We start from the raw sequence: 18,338 nt of genomic DNA, 5'->3' as shown, positions 1-18,338 counted from the left end.
GCTATGAAAGTGTCAGCAAAGCTGGGGTGACAGATATGGTTGACTGTACAATCAGCAGCCATCTCTCTTCCTTCCTTGCTAACAGAAGCTAGGTTTTAACAGCAGTGGGCCCAGCCTAGCCTAGGAAACATGACTGGTGGCAGCTCTCTTCTCCTCATTCACCAGGGACTGGTCATGTAACCCAGTCCTGGCCAATGAAACATAAAGGGAAAGCGTTTCTACAAAAGAGGAGAGCAGTGCTTAGAGCTGTGGCAGCTATTTTGTGACTAAGAGGAAGGGCCAAGAGGAGCAAGGAGATGGTGACCCACAGCCCTGACACTGCTGAGTACATGGACCTTCCTTAGGGCTGCTTACCTCCAGACTTCCCACTCTAAGTGCAATTCCACGCTCTTAGGATTTCAGACACCAATAGTCATATTTTCTCTTACTTACATCTGCCTGCACCCAATCTGACAGAGCTCATTTTGTTGATGCTGAGGTAGATAAAGTCATTCATTGATACCCACCTACTTGGCATGTACTGTGTGCAGAGCACTGCAGGTGATGTACAATAGAAGCTGGCACTGATCCTGCCTGGGAAGTATTTGAAGACTGATACAACAACTTTGGGATATACACAACAAATTCTAATACCAGGAAGAAAACAGGGGTATAGATGGAGTGCTTTAGAGGTTCAAAGAGAGATTACCTCTAGCTTGGAGGAGGGTTTTCAAAGGGAGAGAAATCAAGGAAGGCTGCATGGAGGAAGGGCCATTTGAACTGGGTCTGGAAAGGAGCAACATGTACAACAGTACAGGATGCGGCCTCTGGACCATGGAGATACTTGGCTTCAACTCTTATTAGACTGATGTGCAGCAAGCTTCAATCTCTTACTCAGGCTATGAGGTTAGGAAGTCTAGATAAAGAATCCCATTTCCTTTGGGGAGAATAGAGGGTAGAGGACTTGAAGAACCATGCTTGCCTTTCCAAAACCACCACCTTCCATGTCAGGGAGAAGCCCCGTACTATTTACAGAAACAAAAGCTGAAGAAGATAATAGAGTTTGAGGTTTCTAATAATAATAGCCAACACTTACTGAACACTCACCATGTGCTGGGTGTGCTTTGCTAATTCATTTAATCCTCACAACTGCTCTCTGAAGTGGGCACTATTATTAGTGTCATTTAACAGATGAAGAAACTGAGACACAGAGGTTCAGAAATGTGTCCGAGATCTCAGAGCTGCTGAGGGTCATAACTAGAATACGTCCATACTCAACTGCAGAGCCAAAGGCCAGTCGAGGTGATAAACTTCTGGAGGGTGATAAACTTCCCAATCTGCCTGAGGTTCTCAATAAACGCTATCCGAGCAGACAGGTTGGACACAGCAGAGGAGGCTCCATCTCCGTACCTTGGCTGGCATGGAACCCACTCAATCTGGAGCACTCTGTGGCTTGGGCCCCACTGACAGACATTTTTATGGAGCTCACGTTCACCCAGAATAAAGACGACCTTTCCCAGCCTCTGCTGCATCTAGGTATGGCCATGTGATGAAGTTTAGGTCAATGACATTAAGAAGATGTGTTATGTGGCAGCCCCTGGGAAAGTTCCCTAAAAGACAGCTGGTGACCATCTGTCAACTTCTCTATAGCAAAGGATATGTCCTGCTGGCTGGAATGTGGAAGGAGGCTGGCAGGGAGCAAACACCTTAGATCATGAGGTGACCTCAGGACAGCAAGAGAGGAGCTGGGGTCTGCGAGGACATCCCAGCAGAGGCGCCCACCAGTGCTGGGCTGCCCACCTCAGAACTTCATGGGGGAGAGAGAGAGAAACTCCTCTGTTGCTTAAGCCACAGGTATCTTGGGTCTCAAGGAACAATGGATTCAGGAACCATGCCTTCTCTATTATCAAGAAGGGTTCTTAGAGGGCAAGGTTATCTTGAAGGCACAGGGACCAAACCCAGAAGAAGGACCAGACTGGAAGGACCCGGTCCTTTGCAGCAGGTCACAATCCAGCCCTTTTAGGTGTGCAGGATCGCAGCCCAAGTTAGCTGGGCAGGTGTGTCACTGTGGTCTCCTGTTCACATCTGTCCAGTGGGATACTGTCTGCTATAGGCTGTAAAAGCCCACACATAGGGGTTATGGGTAACATTTTCAATAGTAACATAAGCTTTTAATGACAATGGATGCAGCTCATCAACTGCCCTGCATCACCCATCATCAATACCCAACCAACCAAATAACCAACCAATGGTGAGGGGACAGTTTCTGCTTCAACCATACTGGTGATAAGAAAAACCAGCTCAGACGAGAAAAGCTATTATAAATAAATAATGAGTACCTACTCCGTGGCATGATGGCTAGACATCTTACAGATATTATTTCCTGACCTCATAAAAAATGTACAAGGTTAGGGTTTAATTAAAATAATCCACCTGTTTAAAGATAAGGAAACAGGTTTAGAGAGGTTGAGTGACTTGCCCAAGGTCACACAGCCAGTTTGTAACACGGCTGAGTCTGGATTCACACCCAAGACGGTCAGACTCCAAACCCCGCCTCTTCTGAGCTGAACAACACAGCACCCCGACATACAATCACATTCCTGCTTCACTAGCAGCTCTACGCATCGGCCCTTTCACACAACTTGGCAGTTTCAGGCATTGGGGAGGTAGAAAACACAAGCTGCCGAGGGCTGAGAGGACACATCAAAAGCAGGGGAAGAGGCACCGCCCCACATTTTCCCCACAGTTTGGTGGGGAAAGGATGATGCGGCTACCTCATTAACTCACCGGCCATGTTCTCGGCTAATAAGGGCAGGGATGTTGCTGCATCCTTTCTGTAATACCTTCTAAAACCTACAAGCCAATTTTAAAAGAATTTATTACAAGCGAGCGACTTTTATCATAGAAGGTCTTAGGCCAATAATGGCTTTCGTTAAATAAAGCCTATAAAATACATTTCTAATTTCACTGCAGAGCCAAATGAAGGTCAAGAGAAAAGTCTGGTGCATATACTAAACTGAATGAGAGAGAAGAAAACCACTTTCAGAAGTTCAGCAGAAGCAGCAAGAGCCCAGAGTTAGAAGTCCGAGTCTCAGAGAAGCTTCTGATCCGAGGTTTCTCTCAAGCTGAGGCAGCCCTGGGACATTCCACCAGCCGCTCCTCTAAGGCTGCTCTTGCCTGCCCAACCTCCCCTCCCCCACCCGCCTTTTCCTTTCCCCACCAAAGACTGAGAGCCCCACGCTTCCTGGGTCAGGGTGTTTAACCCCCTGACAGAACACTGAGGGAGAAAGGCCTTTTCCATTTTGAAGAAAAAAATTAAGTTCATGGAGAGAAATTCCTCAAATTTAAGTTTCTCTCACCAGTCTTATACACTTGCTAGCATTTACTAACACTTGTTCATGCAAAAATCAAGTGAGACTGTCCAATTTAGCCCAAAATGATTGATTCCAGCATTTTAGGTTTCATGTATTTCACAGTTTCCTGGGTTTTCTTGGCAGAGTGCCCATAGTTTCAGCTTTGTGGATAGTGGTGAGGCATTTCCACTGCTGTGTCCCTAGAAGGAGAGGAAACAGGCCAAGATTTTGGGGGGTGAGCAGGAGGGTGGATTCTAGGTTTTTTTTCTCTATTATGTCAAGCTCTAGATTAAGGGATGGCAAAATTTCTGTAAAAGGCCAGATAGTAAACGTTTAAGACTTTGAGGTCTGTATCATCTCTATCGCAACTACTCAGCTCTGCCACTGCAGCAGGCAAACAGCCATAGGCAGTAGTGAATGAATGGGTATGGCTGTGTGCCAATAAAACTTTATAACAATAGGCAGCAGGGCCACATTTGACCCACAGGTTGTTGTTGGCTGATTCCTGCTCTAGATAACAGGAACTTCAAATGGAATGCTGACTTTGACAATGCCATAAAAGACAAATCTAAAAAATGCCTTGGGCTTCCCCGGTGGGGCAGTGGTTAAGAATCCGCCTGCCAATGCGGGGGACATGGGTTCGAGCCCTGGTCTGGGAAGATCCCACATGCCGTGGAGCAACTAAGCCCGTGTGCCTCAACTACTGAGCCTGTGCTCTAGAGCCCGCGAGCCACAACTACCGAGCCTGTGCTCTAGAGCCCGCGAGCCACAACTACCGAGCCTGTGCTCTAGAGCCCGCGAGCCACAACTACTGAGCCCGTGTGCCTAGAGGCTGTGCTCTGCAACAAGAGAAGCCACCACAATGAGAAGAGTGCGCACCGCAACGAAGAGCAGCCCCTGCTCACCGCAACTGAAAAAGAGCCCAGGCGCAGCAACGAAGACCCAATGCAGCCAAAGATAAATAAATAAAACAAATTTCATAATAAATAAATAAATTAAAAACGCCTTTATCTCCACCATGGCTTGCTATAAAAGTTACCATTCTCTGAGGGGAACAAGTATAAATAAGAATCCTTAACGATGAAGTAACAGAGTCATATTTGAGCCATAAAGAGGAAAATTAAGTACGTGCGTATTTAGGTAACTAAATTATTTTCTAATCCCAAGACTATGGGTGTGAGAAGAAAGAATATGAAGAAGAGAATCATTTAAAGCACTCATTTAAGGTTAATGTTTCATTTTCCACTGCCTGCCATCAACTAGGATGACTTACCTCAAATGATGATAAAAAATGGTTTCGCTTCTTTGATCAGAAGCTCAGAACAGTAACTATAGAGTTAGTAATGGTTTCAGTATTATTGCAAGTCATAATGGAAATGATTTGCACTATGGTAGAGAGAAAAAGGAAAACAAAGCTCAAGAATTGTTAATTAACTTTACTGTTTCTCCACAAATGCTAGGAGTATTAAAAACAGGATTGCTGAAGTGCAAACATCGGGGTTTAATGAACAATGGGATGTAATTGAAGTAACAGAGAATGACTTAATCGGGACAGTGGCTTGTTTAATTATGGGGATAATGGATCTTCTGAAAGGACAAACTAAATGGAACAGAAGAAGCTGGGGGGAGGAGGGCAGAGCGCCCGCGCTGAAGAAAGCTTGTAGGTGAGGTACTCTTGCTATAGGGATAGCTAGGGCTGTGTCAGACATGAAATATTCTACTAAACAGGATTGTCCACAATGTGGTGACTATTGGGGGAAAAAGGCTAGGGTGGGCTGGCAGAAACGTTCAATAAATCATAGCAGAGGCATTAAGATTTCTGTAGGCGAGTATCTGTGCTTTTTCAAGACTTTCTAATAATCTTAAAGACTTTCTCATAGATATGAGAATGAGGGCAATATTATGTTTGTCAAAACACTGTTTCCCAGGGCACCAAGATGCTATCTCTGATACAGCCGATTGGCAGGCTCATTTCCTGGGTTTAAGAGTTCAAAAAACCATTTCTCGTTTAACTTTGATTATAAGTCAAACTTCTCTTGCTAATTCAGCACACTTGCCATGAGTTATTGGGTTTTCTCATCGCCTCCTGAAAGTGAAGCAAATGTCCTTCTTTCTCCCACGTGGTACACTTTCCTGGAACTGAAATCCTCAACCTTCTCTCGCTCCTCCGAAGTTTCAGGCGATCCGCTCCAGTACGACTCTCTAGACACAGCCCACCCTAAGGGAGAGCCCAGGATTCTTCAGCCACAAAATCGAGCGTGCCTCAAATTTTGCAAAGGATGAAAAACCTTAGAGCAATAGGGCTTATCTCTCTTCTAGCTGTCAACTCGGAATCCCTGGATGTTAGAGGAGCCGTGTATGTGTGCTTGTGTGCGTGTGTGTGTGTGTGTGTGTGTGTGTGTGTGTGTGTGTGTGTGTGTACAAAGCCTCCCCTGATGCTCCCAGCCAGGCAGTTTGCCTCACTGAACACCAGCCTGCAGTGCCTTGCTGGAGGAGGATGATTTCTTCTGGTCCTAGAGGAAGTGACTTTATGGGGCTTTGCTTACATTTAAGAAATGGCAGAGGAATTTCCCTCCCAGGGTACAGCAAACAAAGAATTCCTTCTTGGAGCCCATGTGTTAGTATAATGATTTCATGTATAAGCAATTGGCATGTTGCCTTTATGTTCTAGAAAACACCCTACACCTCAAGGAGAACACATCCTAATCTTAGAGGCGTGAAACCTGACTTTTAGGCTGCTAGATGAGGCGCTGTGTTTTTCAGCATTGAGCCAAACAGAAGTTTGGGGGCCTCTTTTAAAATGTGTCCCAGCCATGGTACCAGGCTCTGTCATTTCAAGTTGTTTGGGTGGCTGCTCTTGATTTTTTTCCCCTGGCTCTTTTTTCCTTGAAAATATTTACACACACACACACACACACACACACACACACACACACAATCGAGTTTGTTCACCACACCTTGGTTTTCAAATACATAAACCATCTCAGCAAATTTAGAAAGTCAAGACTTCAAACCACTGGGTGTACGTGCCTGGGGAAGGGGGGTAAAGTGAGAAAGGGCGGGGGGAGGTGGGAAAGAGGAAAGAAGAAACTTTAAAAGATGATGGTTAAGGCTGAGGGGACTTGCCTGAAAGGAAATGAAAACCCTTAAATTTTTTATGTTGACCTTCTGCTGACATTTTGTCACACAAGCACAGACCGGATCAAGCTTCTCTGGAGCTTCCAGTATAACCATCCACCATGAAAGACGTTTGGGGCGGGTCCAATGAAAGGCATTAAAAATCAATTTCAAAGTCAAGGGCCCTAGAAACAAGTGGCCCACCCCTCTCCCAGTCTCAACGCTATCTACCGGCAAATCCGTATTCGGAAAGGAAGATTTATGGGGATTTCTAAAAACATAATTTTCCGTCAACCTTTTCCCCAGGGGCTACAAAGGAAAAAAGAATCTGAGTCGACACAAATGTCTTCAGCATCAAGAAACAGTTTGATGATGAGCTGAGTGTTAACAAATCAGAAACACATGGTCTTAATTGACTGTGCAATAAATTACGTTTCAAAATGAAGGGGGGAACCGTGTTCGGATATAAAGCATTAGAAAGGACTCAAATCTCAAAAGTTGCTCCAGGCATCTGAGTCCTCCCCACTCCCAGTTCCATCTTCTGCTCTCCTCTCCTTCCTGTCCGGTCCGTGTTTTCATGAACGTGAAACACTGCTGGATTCCCCTGACCTATATGCACTTGCAAATATTTCTCTTCGGGAACCTGTGGGGCTCCTAAAATGTCTCAAAGTAAAAGCACGAACACCCTTCTCCATTAGGACCAAGGCCCTGGGTTTGAAGACAAGACCCTGAATCAGTAAAAGGAGAGTCAATAGGCCCTGATGCAAGTTCATCTTTTGTTCTCCAAGGTACCAGTGGGGTTCTTCCTGCAGGATGCACATTAGAATTAAAACATCTATCCATGCCTGGGCTCTATCCCCAGAGATTCTGACGTAGTCAGTCCGGACGGAAGGCCCAGGCATGGGTCTATCTGGATCTGCATTACCTAACAAGCGCCCGAGGAGATTTGAATTAAATTTAAGAACTCTTTACAGGGCACTCATGTGCCCGGCAACGGTCTAAGTACTTTACAGAAAATCAACTCTTAATCCTCACAACATCCATGAGATAGGCAGGTACCATGATCATCATCCCCATTTCACAAGTGAAGAGATGGAAGCACAGAGAGGTTTCCAAACTTGCCCAAAGTCACACAGCTCGCCAGTGGCAGAGGCAGGATTCAAACCTCCCTGGCTCCAGAGTCTACACTCGGTAACAACTATATCAGTACTTCCACCTGTGTGGCCCTGGACCAGCAGCAGCTGCAGAAAGCTCTTCAGAAATGCAAATTCTTGGGCCACACCCCGGACCTACGGAATTAGAAACCCTGGGGTGCTGCCTCACAACGGGTGTTCAATAAGCTCTCTCTCGGGGACTCTGGCGCATGCTAACATCGGAGAACCACTGCACTCCAGTCCCCCTCAGATACAGATGGCAGTACAGACAGAAGTCAGACCTGGTGACTTTCTGCTCGGCCTCCCACCCTGTGGATGGCGGCTAAGCATGTGCCATCTTCAGTGGAGGCTCAGCTCCATCCAGCGGCTACTGGGGACTCGAAAGAGCTGATCTAGGGACTCTTCTCCCACCAGAGGACACAACCATAACATAGCCTACAGCACCCTGGTGCCTTCTCCAATTAGGGGATGAATTCTTCCAGGATGACAATGTAGTGCCTGCCATCCAGAGCAAAAGCCACAGGAGCCTCAGCCCCCTTACTGGGCAACACCAAATCCCCACTGTAATTTTTACCTCATTCCCCACTAATGAGATTGTGAAGCAGCCCGGAATCTCTGTAAAGCTAAAGATCAAACCCAAATACAGCAATCTCTTTCCCACGTCTCCGTTAACAGAAAAGCACAAAAAAATCCTAAATAATTTTGGAGATCCTTGCCATGCTCGGCTCTCTCTCTCTCTCTCTCAAATTCCTGAATGTGCAAAAAAATTGGTCTCTTTTCCTTTAGGAAAGGGAGAGAGAGTGGGCGGGTGGAGTGGGGACGGGTGAAAAGGAAGATCTTAAATGGGTGAAACCCTCCAGCAGCCAGGCAATCATCTTCCTGTCGTGATTTACAGCATTCCTCTAAAAATATCGATGAGATCACAGAACGCTAAGTGCATGACACCAAACATTTGTAACTAATCCATGAAAATAAAGTAAGGGCGTCATGTGGCAGGGGGAACACAGCGGAATTTGTCTTGTGTTATCGTTCTAAAATAAGACGGCCTCAATTTGGTTGAAATATATCTTCACACATTGTCTTCCAGAGCAGAGCCGTTTGAGAAATTCTGATTGCAATTACAAGTGCTGAGTAGGGAGTGCTTTGCAGTTCCTTTGCCGATGCTGAAAGCTATAATCAATCCTGATATTAAAATCTTCGGAAATGGAGGAGTACCCCAGGCATCGTTAACAATACTCTCTCCCCCAATCCGAGTAATTAAAATCTATTATGTGAACACGTGTTAATATTTTATCAACTACCGTTTTTAATAAGCTGAACGTATGAGGCCTCCTGTGGTAGGAATGATATCATTTCAAGCGACGCTTCCCAACCCAGCCTCTACCCCGCCGGCTTCCTCGCAAACTCACCACAGTGCTGAATTCCGGAACCTGCCACAGGAGCCAGTCCTCATTAAGCGTGTACAGGGCTTTGCAAGTGATTACATCGACGGGGCCCTTGTTTATCTTCTGGTTCAGAGTCGTCACCAGCAAATAGAACGGTTCTCCAACCGTCTCCTTGGAAAAGACGCAAAAGTGACAGTTAGCTTTCGGCAGAATCCACTGTACTTTGCAGAGAATGAAAGTTTCAGCTTACGGCCCTACGACGGGAGACAGGAGACAGCGTTTTCTAACAATCAACATGCACCTCCCAAGAAAACACACTTTGCTCCACTTAGGATGAGGAGCAAAACTCAGGAAGCTGCCTCCTCTCCCCAACACACACGTGTGTTCGCACATGCACACGCACACTCTCGTGGCATTTACAGAGTAGTTGATCATTCTTGTATGCTTAAGCTTCTCTGTGGTAGTCTAACGCTCAATCAGTTGGCCTAAGAACAGTTGGTAGAGATTTAACCTTTCTTTACGTTCCTATTTAACTGCCCATTTTTTTTCTCAGCGTGCTGAAAATAATGGCATGTAAAAAAAAAAGCAGAACGATTAGCCTTGGTAACCAGAATAAACAGAAAAACATTATATACATTTACCTAGGAAGAAGCTTTTTGGTGTTAACAGCTTCTCACGGAGGAAGTGGCCTTCAGTTGCAGTTTGCAGCCTCCTCTCCTGACCGTGAGGCGGCCGGTCCGGGGTCCTTCCCAGACCCAGCCTGCACAGTCCCACCAGGGCGCCTTTGCTGGTACAGGCCCCCATGTACCCCACCTCCTTCCCCTGGGCCAGAGCCGATTCCAGACCCTTACTCTAAGGATCTTCCCAAGCATTTGGCCCATCCTGATAACTTCCTTCTGCACCTTTTTCTGGACCAGGGGTGGCCACCCCCGCTGCTATGGAAACGCCTGAAATCTGTAGCCACTTTGGGCTTGAATGGACCCCGGGCAGCCCGAGTGGGGGGCTTGTGTGTTCCTGCTTTCATGCCGCCTCCCAAAGCACGTCGCCCTGGCTTGACGATCATCGATCGATCATGTGGTATTTGCTAAGTAAACAAACCCTCTGTGATCAAAAGGACATGGAACTGAATTTAAGGGGGAAGAAGAGCCAGGGCCAGAACCAGGAAGTCAAAGTGCCTCAGTGATGACGAGAAGCCAGCCACGTGACTAGGGCTTGAAGCATCAGTTTACAAAGTCAAGCTTCACAGCCAATGCATCTGGCTTGGAAAGGAGGGTTCCACTGGATCTCTCACCTGCTTTCGCTTGAAGAGGTAAGCTAAGACGTCTTTGAGGTCTCCTGGATCCCACCCCGCCCCGCCCCGTACCATCCTCTATACTGACTGCAAAAAGCACAGCCCTCCCTGGTCCTGGGCTTCCTGTCCGTCCTCTGCTGCCCTCCCTGCCACTGGGGACCTGTATCACTTTCCTCTCCCCTCCTGACATATCCTGGAGTCGCCTCCTTACTGGAGGACAGGGTTGAATGTTCAGAAATTTCCCAGGTGGGGAGAGCGCTGGGACTAGAACGTGACATTTCAATTCTTATGAGAAACTTCCTTTATTTAGAGGTTCACAACCACACTGCTCTCTTCTCTCTCCCTCCACCCCCTTAGGTAATGGCCTGACCACAAACCTAGAACCTCACTTCTCTCTTTGCTTCCAGCCCACATCAGAGATGGGGGTAAGCCCCCCTGAGAGGGGGCTGGAGGCACCCACAGAGGTCGGCGTTAGGGGGCCGGTGGGCTCTTCTGGGCTGTGTGGAGTGACAGCTCCAGACTCGATGGCTCTGTAGTAAGAATCCTCCACAAGAGTGCAGCTAGACCCAGATTAGTAACATCTCATCTGGCACCGTTACCCACACCCGTGGTTCTAAGCCTGGATAATCATCACCAGAATCCCTTGGGACTCTCATAAAGAATTCAGATGTCTGGGCCCTACTCTAGACACGGAATCTCTGGAGATGAGGCGTGGGCATCTGTAGTTTTAACACCTGCCAGGGGATTCTGATGTGCGGCCAGCTTAGGAAACTATGGAGCCATGATGTTTCTTTGTCACCACTGAACACAAGTTCTAAGTTAGTCATAGCTGCTGGCAGCTTAGGCATCGCATCAGACCAGGGTGCACACAGCTTCCCAGGGAGCCGGCCTGGGGCAGAGCCCCGTTTATGGAACCGACACTGCCCTTCCCCTCCTGTGATGGGAATTAAGCTTGGCCCCTTCACCACCCTTTCCTTCGGGAGACGAGACTCTCTGACCATGGCTGAGCCTTAGGCTTCTGCACCTGTGATCTCATTCCAGCCCCCAATCCCTCCCGAAGCCTGCAAGAAGGTAGCTGCCTTCCTAGGGAAGCATTAAGCCAGGTGGCTAAGAGCTCCCTGGTGCTGTCACACGAGCTATGGGATCTCCCTCTATGGGAGGAAGTCTTGTCTATCCTGTGTGCCCCAATTCCCCAGTATGCAAAATGGTCATAAAGGTTCTCACCTCATGCGATTCAGTGAGAAAAAGGAAGCAAAGCTCTTAGCATGGTGGCTGGCACATCCAATAAATGGTAGTTATTATTATTACTTGACCCACAGGGCCTTGGAGGCACAGAGGAGGAAGTTACCTGGAGGTCACAGAGCTCGTGGCACCCAGGCCGACGTTTGGGAGGATGGGTAGAGTCCCACACCCCTTGGGCGCCTGGTTGGGGAGGGGCGGCCCTCTGCGCCAGCGGGAATTATTCCACCGAAAACGAAAGTATTGCCGCCGGGCTGAATGCCACTTCCTCCCAGGGAGCACGCGGGCCCCTCACCACCCCAAATGCTCAACACACTCCTGGATCAGCACTGCAAAACCCTGACGAGGAATCCTCTGCTCAAGGGGGCCATCTGGACCCAGAGCGCAGATTTTGGGGACGCCTTGCCTTTTTAACGCCCAAGAGCAGCAAGGGCAAGGCTCTGACCCGCCTTCGAGGGCTCAGGAGAAGAATCACAAGGTCCCAGAAGAACGAACTGGAAAGGGATTTAAAACCACTGGCCACACGCCTCATTTGGTGGGTAGAAAACGGATGCCCGGATGGAAAGGGCCGTACCTGGAGCCACGCAGCAAGCTGGGGCTGAGATGCACTTACAGCCCGAACCTGCTGCTTCTAACCAAGACTCTTAGGCCGGTGCTCCTTCACTCCCCCCAGGTTCTCAAAGGCAGGGGGGTGGAATCACCTGCAGGAACTTGGAAACGTTGACTGCTGCACCCCACCCTGAGCTTCTGATTCAGTGGCACGGTAGGTGGGGAGGCAGGAGCTGCCTTTTGAGACTAAGACTCAGGAACTGGGTGAGGGTCCTGCTGCCTCTGTTTCGAAGCAGCTGCGGCTGAAGCCAGGATGGAGGAAGCCAAAAATATTTACCCCAGAAATAAGCGCTCCACATCTCCCCAAAGTGTATGATGATTTATACCAAGTAAAGAAGGCAGATTTCATTAATCTTAATAAATGGGCATTGCCTTGGGAGAGAAAAGAGTTGGTTAAAAAAAAAAAAAGGTTGTGCATCTACTTGTAAGATTACATTAAACATTAAACTAAGCACAGTCTATTTAAGGCGCTGCTTTTTGGATCTAAACTTAAGTAGCACTGTTAAAACCTGTGGCACAGCAGTGTATCTTATTCAAACTTTAATTAGATTTCAGAACTAGCTACAAACACACAATTATGCAGTTTTGCTGGAATCTGGATGGCTGGTGAAATTGAAGAAGGATAAGAACGTCCTGCACCGGGGGCCTCGGAGGGCTGAATGAAGCCTGGGTTCAACAGAATACACTTCTTTTCCTACTAATATTTTATAATAATGGGCACCATTTATGGAGTGCTTACTCAGTGCCAAGCAATTGTATACATTTTCTCATCAGTGCTTCAGAACAGCCCTAAAATATTCTTCTTCCAATATTACAGGTTATAAACCCAAGGCTCAGGCAGGTCAAGAAACCTGCTTGGGGCCTCTGGTAAGCGGGGGAGTCTAGATTCAAACCGGGCAGCGGGCTCCAGGGCCCATCCTCTTAAGCAGTGGAATCTGTGCAAAGTTCACATTTGAAAAGATTTTAAGATTCAATTAGATTATAACCATGTTCACTTAACTGTAGCAAAGTAAACTCAAGGGGCGGGCGGCTTTTTGGAGACTTGCTTTCATATGGGGTAACTGGTTGGAATTGAACGTAATTAGCTTACAGAGAGCGTAGTGGTAGGTAAATGGCTATTTCCAAGATGCTTCAGAGGCCCTGCAAACAGTGTGTTTCCATCAGTATTTGAAATATGCCCTCCACTCAGCACACGTTAATTAACCACGTGAAGGTGGATGCCAAAGTCAAGGGGTATAAAGTTTCAGTTATGTAAGGTAAGTTCTAGAAATCTATTGTACGACATTGTGCCAATAGATGACACTGTTTTGTACACTTAAAAATCTGTGAAGAGGGTAGGTCTCACGTTAATTGTTCTCACTACAATAACATTTTAAAAAAGGGAAAAGTCTTACTTGAGGAAATTCTAAATGAATTATACTTGCCCAGGCCAGTTACAGCAGAAACAAATTTTATTTTCCCCTCCATGTGCTCCTAGTAAGGACCAAGACTAAAAGTGGTTAAATGCTGACACCACGGTGTGCTCAGGATTTATCCTGGCAAAGACATCAGCATCTGCTAAAAACAACCGCCCATATAGTCTTAGCTCTGACATCACCAAGGGATGCGACACTTACCCGCAGAAAACCAGAAAGGCAGACGGACATCCAGTTTGTGAGGAGCTTTTCCACCACGGACTCTGTGCGTCTCAGCATGAGTTTAGGCTGCATGTTACTGCACTGCTCCATCAAGTCCCTGGTCAGCACCTCGAGGATGCTGGTTAGGTAGACCAGCTTAGTTTGCAGTGCAATGGTTAAGAAGGAAGCAAACAGACACCTATTTAAAAATAGAGCCTTGGTTACAACAGCCAAGACATGGAAGCAACCTAAGCGTCCATCAACAGACGAATGGATCAGAAGGTGGTACATATATATGTACAACAGAATACTATTCAGCCCTAAAAAGAAGGAAATCCTGCTGCTTGCAGCAACGTGGATGGACCTTGAGCGCATCATGCGAAATGAAATAGAGAAAGACAAATACTGTATGATGTCACTTTTATGTGGAATATGAAAAAAACAAAACCTCAGACTCAGAAAAAGAGATATTTGTGGTTCTCATGTTGTACATCTTAAACCTATACAGTGCTGTATGTCAATTATCTCAATAAAACTGAAAGAGGAAAAAAAGATGATAGAAAAAAAAGCATATTAAAAAAAAAAAACCCAGAGCCTTGATTAAGCAGGTTAATCATCAGCTGTGGCTTGCTTGGTGCTGATAGCAGTTTCCAAGGAAACTTGAGGGGTCAGGCAAGGTGGTGCTAACAGGATGCTGCCGTGTGGGTGCTTTTTTTTTTTTAACATCTAAGTTTCAACTACCTTTGTCCTCGAGCCATAAAAACCACACACCAATGTTAACTTCAGGTCATTTTATATGGTTTTCAGCACTGAAACTTTAAACTAGAGTGGTAACAAGAAGTGAATGTCTTCCCTGAATTTTCAGGGTGTTTTTCAAAATAGGAAACAGCACACTTCTGCTTTTTGACTCAGGACTCATGTGTCTTCTTGGTACTGGGTTTTTTTAGGGTGCTTTTTGAGGAGGGGTGTCATATGTGTGTGTGTCTTCAAAACAGAATTTGTGTTAGAGCACTGTGATCTGAAATGCAAAGAAACATCAGGACCGCATGGTGACCCAAATCAACCAGCCTCTGGAGAGACGCATGTTCTCAGATACCAAGCTCGGGTTGTAGTTCTGAAACAAAATGAGAGGCTCCGGCTTTTATTCTTTCTACTTAATGGCTTTCAAAATATAAACAAATTGGCTGATACCTGTCCTTCACTGAAAAGTTCCTCTGCTTTTCAAGAGTGTGGATGACAGTAACAAGGAAACTTCTATTACAAATTAGGGCATCCAGAGCTGTGAGACTTTCATTCTTGTTGCTGGCATCTCTGTTCTGAAAAAAAATATAACATAATATAGATAATATATAAACTTAAAGTTAGAAAGTAGATCCACAGTGGGTTTTCCAAGACAATGAATTATTTTATATCGAATTCGTGATCCCAAAATACCCACAATAACAAGTCAAAGGAATAATGGAGATGATGATGACACTAGAAAAGTCAGGCAGTCATGAGCGAAAAATGAAAACGTATAGACTTACATGCATATCTTCAGTGAAGATGTGTGTGAAGCCACCTGACTGAGAGGAAGGAGACACTTTTATTATTCATAACATCCAAAGGAAATGAAGAGTGCATTTTTGTTATAATACCTGAGTCCGTTTTAATAAAGTAGAGACACTATTTGCTAATCTGAAGAGCCCCTGGGCTTATGTTCACAGCATATCTTCTACATAATAAATAATTGTTCAGCCCTCAAGAAACACCAGTGACTTCTGAAAGCCTCTAAGAATAGTTATCACTGCATCAGTACCGTTTTTGGTAGGTGAAGGTATCTCACATTTTAAAAGAACTGACTCGGGCTTCCCTGGTGGCGCAGTGGTTGAGAGTCCGCCTGCCGATGCAGGGGACGCGGGTTCGTGCCCCGGTCCGGGAAGATCCCACGTGCCGCAGAGCGGCTGGGCCCGTGAGCCATGGCCACTGAGCCTGCGCGTCCGGAGCCTGTGCTCCGCAACGGGAGAGCCCACAACGGTGAGAGGCCCGCGTACCGCAAAAAAAAAAAAAAAAAAAAGAACTGACTCAAAAGTTAAAGAAGTGGTGGTGAAAGATTATGCAAATGTACAGGCCACCCCTCAAGCAATTTACCTTCTAAGGATAAATACTGAGTTGTGTTGGTAAGTTTATACAAGTCTTAGCTTAGAAGCGTTTACTGTCTCGATACACACTGTTATTCAGGAAGGGGTGGAGAAGTGTGGGTAAAAGCTAGAACTTGGAGTCAAACAACTTGGGTTCCAATGCTGGTTTTATCACCTACTGGTCATATGACTTTGGACAAGTCATTTAACCTCTCTGTGCCTGACTTTCCTCATCTGAAAAATGGGGACAATAATGATTCTCACCTCACGGGTTAGGTGTGAAAATAAAATAAACGAATGCACAGTAAGTTCTTCATGTCAGCTATCATTATCAGGTTTTTCTTTTTTCTTTTGCGGCACACGGGCCTCTCACTGTTGTGGCCTCTCCCGTTGCGGAGCACAGGCTCCGGACGCGCAGGCCCAGCGGCCACGCAGGCCCAGCGGCCATGGCTCACGGGCTCAGCTGCTCCACGGCATGTGGGATCTTCCCGGACCAGGGCACGAACCCGTGTCTCCTGCATCTGCAGGCGGATTCTCAACCACTGCGCCACCAGGGAAGCCCGGGTTTTTCTTTTTTTTAATCACTAATTTACAGCAAACTAGACCACAATGCTATTGCCCTGCTGGTTTCTAAAAATATTTTAAAGAGTTATGCTCTGTAGCTCTTGAATATAAACTTTTAAATTTGAGTTTCCTTTAATGTACAATATCATAAATCATATTGGAATTAAATGACAATTTTAAAAAGCATGCTAACACTTTAAATGAGTCAACAGGATGAAAATATAAATTCAAACATTCAGTTATTTAAAAATTTTTTGGTGGTAATACTTGAAACTTTGGGCTATTTTTATATCTTATTTAAGTAAATTTCTTCTGCAGAGAATTTTTGCCTTATAGTTTCAAATTTGTTAGCCCAACTAGAAGACCTCAAACTATTACCTCATACTCTCTCCTGGTAATAAGCAGAAAAATCAGACCCTGGGTTTGCATTTTCTAGTTCCTCATATTTTTCTGCTGAACCAACCTTATGCCAATAGGCAATTTAAACAAATTGAGGACTTCCCTGGTGGCGTAGTGGTTAAGACTCCACCTGCCAAGGCAGGGGACACGGGTTCAAGCCCCGGTCCGGGAAGATCCCACATGCCGCAGAGCAACTAAGCCTGTGTGCCGCGACTACTGAGCCTGCGCTCTAGAGACCATGAGCCACAACTACTGAAGCCCATGTGCCTAGAGCCCGTGCTCCGCAACAAGAGACGCCACCACAATGAGAAGCCCCCATGCACTGCAACGAAGATGCAACGCAGCCAAAAATTAATTTAAAAAAAACCCTCAAAAATAATAAACAGGGCTTCCCTGGTGGCGCACGGGTTGGGGGTCCACCTGCCGATGCAGGGGACGCGGGTTCATGCCCCGGTCCGGGGGGATCCCTCGTGCTGGGCCCGTGAGCCATGGCCGCTGGGCCTGCGCGTCCGGAGCCTGTGCTCCGCAACAGGAGAGGCCACAGCAGTGAGAGGCCCGCGTACCGTAAAAAAAACAAAAACAACAACAACAAAAAAATAAAAAATAAATAAACAGATTGATTCTTGATCTTAAACAGGGAAATATCGCTCTGGTTCCCTGGGTTCCAATGTTCCTTCCTCCTTTCGCTCAAATTCCTCTCCTCTAGGTGGTTCGGTGCTCTGCTTACCCTTATTTCTTCTATTTTCAGCACAAACAAAGTTGCCAATATAATGAAAAGCAAGGCTTTAAAAGCCAAAAACCAACTAGCAGGGCAAAGAACTACCGGTAATGCCTTGGTCTCTGAGAAGCCTCCATTTCCTCTGGGCTTTGCCTACTGTTACCGAGTAGGTGTTGATCACCCAAGTTCTCCCTCCGCCACCCAACCTCCAGGCCTAGAGGATGCGGCTCCTGATCTATCAGTAAAGGGCCTCCCAACAGCAGGACTTACCTTCAGCCTAGAATGCACTTCAACTGGTGTTGCTCTAATGCAGTATCTTCCCTTGTTCTCTAGATCTTTTCTTAACTGTGACAAATTCAGTTTTAACTTAGGTCTTCTCAATAGGGTTCTGATAAATATGTATGCTTGTTTTTCCTGTGTCTTCTTCTGACATCAGTTTCTATAGCTTTCCCAGTTGTCTCTCAAGATTCTACATAACCTTGAGTTAAATCAGTTTGCCTTCTTGCAACTCTCTCTTCTGAGACAACACAGCATTGTTCCCAGGAATTTTTCTTTTTTTTTTTTTTTAAACACTTGCAACAGCATTCCTTTGCATTCATCACTCTATCTTGCTCTTGCTTACCGAATTTCGAAGATAGGAAAACTTTCTCTTTCAGGCCACAGATTGCCCTCTTCAGCACTCAAGGGTAATCATTAACTATAAAAGCCCACAGAGCGCTCCTGTAGATGGTAGAAATCTCTTCTTTTATTGCTATTAAATGCTTAATGGGGATCTCAGAGAGCTGGGAAATAGG

General features: G+C 46.1%; 1 protein-coding gene across 3 annotated transcripts in view; it reads right to left on the bottom strand.

Moving 5' to 3' along the window:
• The window catches only part of PLXNC1 (plexin C1), a 149,563-nt gene that overhangs the window by 31,209 nt on the left and 100,016 nt on the right, over positions 1-18,338 (bottom strand). For all 3 annotated transcript variants that reach the window (XM_059081250.2, XM_067009868.1, XM_067009869.1), the window contains 4 exons: positions 15,270-15,308; positions 14,935-15,059; positions 13,744-13,942; positions 9,013-9,159 (listed from right to left, as the gene is read on the bottom strand). In XM_059081250.2, the coding sequence (XP_058937233.1) occupies positions 9,013-9,159; positions 13,744-13,942; positions 14,935-15,059; positions 15,270-15,308 (510 nt within the window). The remainder of the gene's footprint in view (positions 1-9,012; positions 9,160-13,743; positions 13,943-14,934; positions 15,060-15,269; positions 15,309-18,338) is intronic.

The sequence above is a fragment of the Kogia breviceps genome, chromosome 12 (assembly GCF_026419965.1).
Source record: "Kogia breviceps isolate mKogBre1 chromosome 12, mKogBre1 haplotype 1, whole genome shotgun sequence".
NCBI lineage: Eukaryota > Metazoa > Chordata > Mammalia > Artiodactyla > Physeteridae > Kogia > Kogia breviceps.
Note: the sequence above shows the minus strand (reverse complement) of the source record. Positions and strands in the feature narration are given on the sequence as shown.